Here is a 9,971-nt window from a genome sequence, read left to right as displayed (position 1 = left end):
AATTTGCATCGACTTTGCTTTGACACAGGATACTGCATCCTTACCTTTGAAAAGAAAGTGTGAGTAATACTTAAAGGTGTTGTACGACTGCTGCATGGCAATGAAGCTGGGGTGCACCGCCTCCCCGTGCTGGGTGTCCCATGGCTGCGTGATCAGCTGAGCCCGGAACTTGAGGATCAGACTGAAAATGCTGTGGATGATGTTCATGACTGGAGCAGCTTTCTCTGTCAGCAAACCCCTGTGGAGGCCAGAAAGACAGGAGGAGTGCAAAGTCAAGGAAACATGTCAGAGAACTTTGAGGTGACCTTTAAGACGTCCTCAGAATAGACACAGGAAAAAAAGTGTTATTAGTGACACATTTTTTAGCATGAGATTAAATCGTTCATTTGGTTTCAAAGTGATGCCAAGATCCAGCTGGAATTTGAATCACCTTGTTAAGAGGTAGTTCAATCATTTTCGTCATAATACTAATTTTTATTAGTGGTGTTATGTGTAAGGTTACATCATACAACACTATTAACAACACAATCTACAATTGTAAGTTGCAGAAATATATTTCAAAGTCACAAAAGTGGAATCAAGGTCATCTGCTCTTGTTCCAAACGGTCTTCTCTTTGACTGCAATTCATTATTTGAGCACAGAAATGACCGCAATCGTTGCAGAGCAGTCCCAGGGGCTCACCTGAAGATGGCTCTGTTGAGGTAGTCTGCGTGTGTGCGGTGGATGGCGTCCAGGTCGCTGGCAGTGGCCAGCTTGGCGGTGAACTCGCTCCACGACACCTGCAGGATCTGGTTGGCGATGTATCCCTGTATCACCTTGACAAAATGCTGCATCTCGTGTCTGTAAAGCTGCAGCTGACGAAACTGCACCGAGCGACCTGCACCTTTCACCAGTGCTGACAGAGACAGAGTCACGATCAGTTCTCCAAGGACAAACAGAACAGATGCTCATCTTTGACTCTCAAATGTGATCATTTTACTGCTTTTTCTGTATCCTACAGTTGAACAGATCATATCACGTTTGTTTCTCAAAAGGAAAGGCGTTCACATTCACAGGCATTTAGTATTTACTGGGGATGCAAGATATTATCAGCACTGATTTCGGTAAACGATATTATTAAATATCAGCAAAGATCCGCCAAAATATAACTGAGACAGTAGGCTGAATAGGCTGCGACCTCCTTGACTAAATATTAGTTTAGTGTAAATTTAGTGTAACATATATTGATTCAAAAATACATGGAATCGACAAGTTTATAATTAAAACACTGACTTAACGCTTCTTTTATGTGATAGCAAAATTTGGCCACATTTCATTGTTTCAAACACACAAAAATTAGCATCATTTAAAAAGCCACAGAAATAAACCAGGTATTAGCTGAAATGAAGAGTAATAACTGTATTTTAAGCATGTAATACACATCTGTAAACAGAACTTTTCATGAGCCCAGAAAAACAACCTGTGTGCAATTTTATTTGAATTCATGATATATATCGATACGGAATTGTATAAAAATGTATTCTCATATCATCCAGAATTATTAAGCAGGTTATGTTTGTTTATTGATCTGTCTGTGAGCAGAATTACCCACAGTAAAGACCAGATTTGGACCTCGTCTGTGAATGTAGGTTATGACCCACAGTAGAAAGTATTACTTTTCGATTGCAATTTAGGGATTATTTTTAAATCACTGCCCAATTAATGGTTTATAATCATCTAAGGTTCCTATTTTCCCTCATGTGAAAATAACAACAATCGCACTGGAATGCGATGTGCTATGTATACATAAAATGTAAAGGAATTGCAACATGAATATTTCATAACCAGCTGAAGGAACAAGAGGAGAAGCCTCAGCTCAGAGGTTCAGTGGATTCTGAGCGGAGTCTGAATCACTTGCTCTCCGTCTTCTCACCTGTTCTCTTGAGGTGGAACCAGACATCACGGAGGCTCCACACCATGTGTTTAAGCTGCAGCAGGAATGAAAACAGGCGGTTGTATTTGTTCATGCAGCTGTCCGTGATGATGATGTTCAGTGGCCAGTCCACCTGAGCGATGACAAAAGGGAAAAGAGAGACGGAGACATCAACAACAAGGGAAAAAAATAAAACAAGCTTGCAAAGGTGTTAGAGCAAGAGAGTGTGAAAGAAAGCAAAGTGAAACACGCGTTGAGGGTAAAACAGGTAGAGGGAGAGTGACAGATGAGGCGATGGGAGGTGTGAATGCAAGGATGTTGATAAAGGAGGTGAGAGGATTGTGACGATATGGCAGAGTGGTGAGAAATGGGGGAAGGGGCAACGTGGAATGGGGAAAGAGACACATGGGGAGAGAAAGGCTGAGCAAAACACATAAAACAAGAGAACGATAGAGAAAAGAAGTAAGAATTCAGAAGGTAGGTAGGTAGATAGAGGGAGGGAGAGAGGGATAGAGGCGGGTGACATACACCAGAAGGGAGGACAATATGTGCAGCATTAGTCACTTTGTATCTCACCCAAGAGACCCGACTCCAATCAGTCTACAAGGTTCGGCCATTTAAACGTGCGATAAGCTAATTTCCATACCCAGAGCAGTTAGTCAAAACATGACAGGTTGTCACATTCAAGCTGCCACTCATGCTGACACAGCCATACACAGCCATACACAGCCTCTCTCTCTCTCTCTCTCTCTCACTCACCCTGTAGCGTAGCTCCAGACAGTTGAGAGAGTCGGGGGCATGTGGGTGAAACGTCTCGGGGAAGAAGCGAAGGGCAAAGGTGAAGTTGGCAGCCAGTGGAGTGTCACCATGTAAGCTGTACTGCAAGGCCTTGCTTAGGATGGAGTTCAGGACCAAAGGAGTCAGCAGCTCGCCAGGAGTCTGACCACTGCCCAGCTGGGTGGGGGAGACATCAGTCAAATAACTACATAAAGTCAAACAAGGGAAACTGGCCATACTTCCCCTTTTGTTTTAAATGACGAATGTCGGAATGTTGGCACAACACCATCAAAAACACCACAAGTGCTTGATGACAGTGATTCATTCCCATCCCAACCTATGGTGTGCTAATCAGTGAAATCAGATGGTGTTGTCTTTGACTGGAACAAAAGCCTTCTGTTTCATGGGCCTCAAGAGACAGATGTACACAAATGTTTCCGCAGGATGGCATCAAGGTGGAGGAAAACCAGCGTTTGTTATTTCATGGCAACAATTTTGGCCTTGATTTTTAGTCATTTAGAAATCTGGCATAAAGAAACGGCAGACGTTAAATTCTTACAGTTTGATGATAGGGAGGCGTTCTTTCCACCTTGACTCAAGAGTGTGGTCACCGTTATATTTTGCAGAGCTTTCCCCTCAAAACCCTGTCCTCTCACTCAAACAGCCTCCTGCTGATTTGCAAATTTGTTTTGCTCCTGTTTGTCTGCTCTCAGACATACTATTGATGCACAAATGTCCCGTGTTTCAGCTCGCAGGCTTCTCCTTTTGATCAAGCTGTTTGTGTGCCCTCTGCTCAAACACAAAGTTTGAGCGTGAACAGAGGCGGTTTGAAAGGACAAAGAGAAAGGACAGAGTGTGGGGGGTAAAACACATAAACTGTGTATAGCTGCAAAACAAAATTCCAATTTTGAGGCCTCGAGATTCACGGTTTGACCACGGTGTCAAGGCAGATTTCACAACTGGAAATTCGCACTCGCAACCAGACACCTAGTGGACGATACCGGCTGCCTGTCACACTGGCGTCCACTCATATGAGCCATTCTTTATCATGCACTTTTCCCTAAATTGGAACAATATAGACATCATGTGCTCAATCAAAATGTATACTAATTTTTCCATAGACTTCCATTCAAATGGAGTTCCTTTCGAACTCGTGGCTAACTGTGTGTCACTACATATTACTTCCAGGGCTTCCCTTTTCAAACTGGAAGACCTTTACTTTTCATTATTACTGAGCAATTTTCATTTCTATAAGAGTGGAATTTGAGGAATGTCCTTTCAGTGAATGACCAGCTGGAAAGAGAAAAAAGTTGAAAGTCTCTGCATTCAAATGAAACTCCACTTTGTCACATAGAATAGAAATATGTGTATAGAAATTTAAAGCTAAGAACACCAGTGCATAAATCATGGATGAAAATGTCACTTGGCCCATTTTTATATATATATACGGTCTATGGTAAAACATTAGTGATTAGAATTAGTGCTCTAGAAAAACAAAATATCAACCTCTTGTAAAAGGATAGGAAAGAAACTGCATACAGGTATGCAAACTCAGCGGGTATTCAAAACAGCTGATCACACTAGCAAATTTGCAGGTGACAAACTGAAAACAATGAGATAAAACAATTATCAGAAAGGCTTCATAGCACTGAGGAGAAGTGAAGAGTGGGGCTCAGAATGTGTGTATTTCTCACTGTAGGTGACATCTCTCTCTGTCCCGTTAGTCACAATGATTACAATATGATACCATGTGCAGTATAAGCACAAAAGTCAAGGTTATATTTATAGAAGATATTTTCTTCAGAAAATGAGACAATACCTCACTATCTCCGGTTTTGATCTGTAGTCATGACGGAGGGTTACCTGTCCATGTTCTCACAGGCTTCAGGTAAACATCACTAAATACAAGTTAGCATTTCAAGCGTGTTGTCGTTCAAGGACAGGCAGGGGACATTTGACCTTGTTACCAAACCATATGCAACAATGGCAGTGACAATTGTGAAAGGACGTCACCTTTTCAAAGAGCAGATCACTGAGAGACTGTGCAAACTCGCCGTCCTCCATCAGCAGGAAGTGGCGCAGCGCCTCAAAGTGCCTTTCCACTCCCAGCTCCACAAAGAAGTAGTCCACCACCGCTTTGTTCACCAAAGACACACTGGAGATAGAAGGTGAAGGACAGTAAACGACTGAGATAAGAGAATGAAAATGATGCTGACTTTTGCAAATTTGAAAAAGGCTGTGGGAATGATAGACATCAGCTCAGAGGGAAAGCTCAGGGATGACCTCTTCCTCTATCCCATTACTTCATATAATTCCTAAGCAAATTTCTATACATTTCTATAAGAGTGGGATTGGAGGGATGTTCTCTTTCAGTGAATAGCCAGCTGAGAAAAGATAGAAACTTAGTTTAAAATGTCTGATTGCTAATTAAACTCTGCAGTGTCATTCAACCATAGAATAAAAATGTGCTAATAACAATTTAGAGCTATAAATACCAGAGCTAAATTTACCAAACCCTCTCTGTGTGCAGAGACTGTGAATGAAAAAGGAAAAACACACACACGGGCTAAACTGCACAATGTGCGGAAACACTGTGGGTGAAGATTGACAAGCTTGTCTGGAGTTGTGATGGGATTTCAAAGAGAAAAATGATCCTACAGTGACGGAAGGTAATGAGTCTTTAAATTATTCCTGCGGTGCAGAATATGCGCTATGCTGCAATTGAAATGGCCTGAAGCAGCAGAACAATAACAAGAGAGATTAGTGATAAGCCTCACACCAGAGTTTCTCTTTAATACGCTGTTTCACTTTATGAGTCAAATAAGCAAATCATTCTCATATCTTTAAGTAATAGCGCTCATAATGCAGCCTGTTCAAGGTGTGAATGCTGCTCCGCTAGTCAGCCATCAAGTCTGAGTGCAGCAGAGATTGTCACAGAGCTGAATCGATGCCTGTGGAAAAGGAAAAGGCAGCACAGCGGGACAGACGCTACCGCTGGAGTGTTACACCTCATGCCTCTGATTCCAACAGTTGGCTTTATATTTAAAATCACACTCTATGACAGGTATGGCATGTGACAGTCTGGCTGCTTTGTTTCGTAAATGTGTAAATTAGCAAAAACCTTGGTGGCTCTATAGCAGCAATCTGTTACACCCTAACCCAATATTTTACGAATGCATCTTTAAATTCTCTCCCAAAACAGACCCCTGCCTCTCGCCCGCTTTCTTTCAGTCAGACACTCACTGTGTGATGAGCGGAGTAGTGACAGAGTGTTTTATCAGAACTGGCAGAGACACCATCTCGCTGAGCTGGACGGCGGTTGTGTCTGTAGCTCTGCGGAGTGTCGGGTCCATGGGAAGGCCCCAGGGGCCCCGAGTTACCTGCTTCAGCAGCTGACACTCGGGGGATGAAGCTGTGGGAGAGGGAGATGACAGGTACACTGCTGAACAAATATCACTCTCACAACTGTGTAGAAAACCTCTGGTGGTTTAAAAAGAAAAAAGAAATAACAGTATGTATGGTTGGAAATATTATATTATAGTTTTTCCCAGAATGGATAAAAAAAAAAAAAAATTAATTGACTGACATGTAATGTACAGGAGAGAAACAATTAATTTGGAAATATTTAGGGGGAAAAATAACAGTAATATTAAACTGAATATTTATAGTTTTGCTCAATGATAAAACAACACAAGAGACATTAAACCAATTAGCTTGCCGTTACAACCATTAAAACTATAATTTAACATATTCTACAAAAGTAGCATGCCATAAATAATAGGGGATTTGACACTGATCAGTGGCGTATTCGGCTGAGTAGATTCTGATTGATTTTAATGCAGACCCTGGAAGCCGACATGAATCTAGCAACGCGACTGAACTGCAAACGTAGAGAGAAATTAGATATAACATTACTTCAGCGAACCCCCCCAAAAAAATGTATTACCTGCATGAAATATTGCTGCTTTTCATGCAATTTCTGTGTCTGCTGATGAAGTAAATATTTAAGAGCCTACAGAAATGCATCAATCATGGACATGTGAAAGCGATTTTTTAATTTTACAGCCACCAAATGTCCTCCGTCATCTCTATTTACATTTTTTCTTTTGTTTTTCATACCTACAGCTGCTATATCTACAATAAGACTGAATAAGGCATAAGATACTTGTATTTAAAGTCATTGTTCTGTCAAATCCTCGATTAGTTCAGCATTCAGCAGACCATGAGGGAACACATTTCCCTTTCTGTTTTCACTTCATGTGCACCTCTTGTAGCTACATTTGTCCCCTTTGCATTGTTATGCAAATGGCCGTTAAATGTGTGCACTCATAGATGCCTGGGAATAAATCATCTTATTTTCTCAGGAGAATAATCTGGCCGACCTCCAGCAACAAATGTTTGTCTTTATCTTTCTCCACATGAGCGAGGACGTGACGAGAATGTGGCCAAGACACCACACAGTCATTTCCGTCGTCTGACATCTGACTTTGAATGTCAAATGAGCATTAAGTATTTGTCAATTAAGAAATTTACTTTGCAATTTAGAAAACAGTCTCGATAAATGAATTGCTGTAACAAAATTGGAACTTTCCCCCTAAATAAGCACAAAGGTTCTTCATGTGTTAAACATCACATTGACTGTATACATAATAGGAGCAATAAATCTTGAGCCAGTCACATGATTTAACCTCACCCATTAGGTTGTAGCTGTCTTCATATTGGTCCACCTCGTACTGAGCAGACAAAGTGAAGAGGTATTCCTGCTCAGACCTTTCTCCAGGGGACAAACCAAAGTTTGCTGCCCATGTCCCAATGTCCTCAAGCAGCTGCTCACTGGCACTCTCTAACTTAAAACCTAAAGAGAGCAAGACACATGAACACAACACAGCTCTCGTGACATCTCTCTTTTCTCTCAGGCACTATTTTTAAACACCAACAGGTCAGAGCAAGAAGCTGCAACATCAATTTTTCCTCCATGCCTTGAATAAACATTTTGTTTTTCCAGATGCAGCAAGTCACTTTACATAAATTTACATGGTGCCTGTACAGTATATAAATGCAACAATAAAGAGCTGAAACAATTAGATGATGAATAATTTAGTCCGCAGAGAGAAAATTAAATGGAATCTATTTCGGTAGTTAATTACATCATGAAGGTACATCATTTTAATTCAGCTTCTATTACATCACAATTGGATATAATTGTTAACTGAATATCTCTAGGCTTTGAACGGGAAACAATTGTTTTTTATCTTCAAAATAAACATATAATTTGGGCCAGGAAGTATAGTAATTAGTTGATCAACTTGGATTTTTTCCTATTAGGCATCACTTCAACAAACATTAGAGCCACAGAATGTGTTGTGTATCACATAGTTATGATTAAATACCTTTACTGTCGCCACCAACTTTGCTCTTCACTACACATCCAACTCCAAGTGAAGAATCAGAAGAGTGGCCGTAAGCACTGCCAGAAAGTGTAGAGGGTTGTGGATCCGTCCCTGTGACGACACAACCTACACCCAATGTTGAGTCTGAGGAGTGGCCATAAGAGCTGCCTGGTAGTGGAGGTGGAAGTGTTCCAGTCCCTGACACAACACACCCACCACCTAAAGTTGAGTCTGAAGAATGGCCATGGGCACTTCCAGGTAGAGGAGGACGTCTGGGTTCATCTCCGGAAACTACACATCCATTAACTAACGCTGAGTCTGAGGAGTGACCATAAGCGCTGCCTGGTAGTGGAGATGGAAGTGTTCCAGTCCCTGACACAACACACCCACCACCTAAAGTTGAGTCCGAAGAATGGCCATGGGCGCTTCCAGGTTGAAGAGGAAAACTGGGCTCATCTCCAGAAACCACACATCCAATAACTAACGCTGAGTCAGAGGAGTGACCATAAGAGCTTCCGGGCAAAGGAGACGGGACTGGTTGAAGTCCAGATACCACACATCCTGGCTGAAGCGTGCAGTCTGATGCATGCCCATGCTTACTCCAGTGAGGTAGTGCTTCGGATACATTGGACACAAACTCACCCACTTTTATATTCGCATTAGAAGAGTGACCATGGATATTGGGAGTAGGGAGTGGTGCAAAGAATTCTGACACATTTTCCCCAACTGTAATGTGAGCATCTGAGGCATGGCCATGGACATTTGGAGCAGGTAGAGGAGCAACGAATTCTGACACATTTTCCCCAACTCTGATGTGAGCATCAGAAGCATGGCCGTGAACACTTGTGGAAGGTAGAGAAACAGCAACCTCTGACACATGTTCTCCGATCTTGATGTGGGAATCTGAGGCATGACTGTGGATGTTGGGGGATAGAAGAGCAGCAGTTACATCCGATACAAACTCTCCAGCCTTCATGTGCGCATCGGAGGAGTGTCCATGAATGTTGAGTGATGGTTGAGGAACAACAATATCTGAAACCAGCTCGCCAACCTTTAGGTGTGAACTTGACACCTGACCATGAATGTTTGGCAAAGAAACATTTTTCCCAGCTTCGCCTTGTTCATCAAAGCTTTGGGTGTCCGGTATTTTAACTCCAACATTTTTCACTGCTTTATGGTCACCACTGCCTGGACCTGGAATATTGGAGGGGGAAGTAACAACCACATTATTTTCATTTGTAGGTTCAGCAATTTTATGTTCATCTTCTTTCACGCCTGATAAAGTCCTCATCAAAGTCTCCTCCTCTTGCTTGTCATGTGTGGTTGAAGCAGTCCCATCCAGAGACGGACGTCGGTAAACACTGGCCTCACATTTATTTCGGTGATCCTCTGGGGAGTACTGGCCGAAAGAAAAGCTGGATTTGGAAGCTTGACCAAAGGGGCTGGCTTTGGGGACACGCTCTTGGACTTGAGACATATTCTCTCCAATAGGGATGTGAGAAAAAGAGGGGTGGGTTTTGATCAAGTCAGGTTGGACAGCAGGGCCCCAGTGAGGCCTTGAGTGAACTGAGACTTGACCAGTCATTCCCTCAAGTGGACTAAAGGGGGCACTGAAGTCATAGTCAACTAGTTGTGCTGTAGAGCAGAGTTCAGGTGGGCCAGAGCCAATCTCTTCAAGGGCCATATCCAGTTGCCGAGTGTCAGGATTTGGTGACTTGGGGAGAAAATCACTGATGTTATTGTCATCAGAAATGAGGGTAGGGTCTGCTGTGAGGTCAGGTGCAGGTGATACTCTATCGGATTCTTGGGTCTCTGCCGGCTGCTGCTCAGATGGCTCATGATTAGGAGATACCTGTGAAGGGAGAATATTAACACGTGTGTAAGATGCACC

At 42.4% G+C, this 9,971-nt stretch overlaps 1 protein-coding gene across 1 annotated transcript in view; it reads right to left on the bottom strand.

Annotated features, from left to right (window-relative positions):
* Positions 1-9,971, bottom strand: part of tubgcp6 (tubulin, gamma complex associated protein 6) — a 28,759-nt gene that overhangs the window by 2,756 nt on the left and 16,032 nt on the right. The window contains exons 17-24 of the mRNA XM_044035184.1: positions 8,081-9,932; positions 7,384-7,545; positions 5,934-6,102; positions 4,704-4,845; positions 2,673-2,867; positions 1,914-2,046; positions 683-896; positions 45-238 (exon numbers count right to left, since the gene is read on the bottom strand). Of these exons, the coding sequence (XP_043891119.1) occupies positions 45-238; positions 683-896; positions 1,914-2,046; positions 2,673-2,867; positions 4,704-4,845; positions 5,934-6,102; positions 7,384-7,545; positions 8,081-9,932 (3,061 nt within the window). The remainder of the gene's footprint in view (positions 1-44; positions 239-682; positions 897-1,913; positions 2,047-2,672; positions 2,868-4,703; positions 4,846-5,933; positions 6,103-7,383; positions 7,546-8,080; positions 9,933-9,971) is intronic.

Source organism: Solea senegalensis, linkage group LG10, assembly GCF_019176455.1.
Source record: "Solea senegalensis isolate Sse05_10M linkage group LG10, IFAPA_SoseM_1, whole genome shotgun sequence".
NCBI lineage: Eukaryota > Metazoa > Chordata > Actinopteri > Pleuronectiformes > Soleidae > Solea > Solea senegalensis.
The sequence above is the reverse complement of the archived record's forward strand: the minus strand, read 5'-3'. Positions and strand labels throughout refer to the sequence as shown.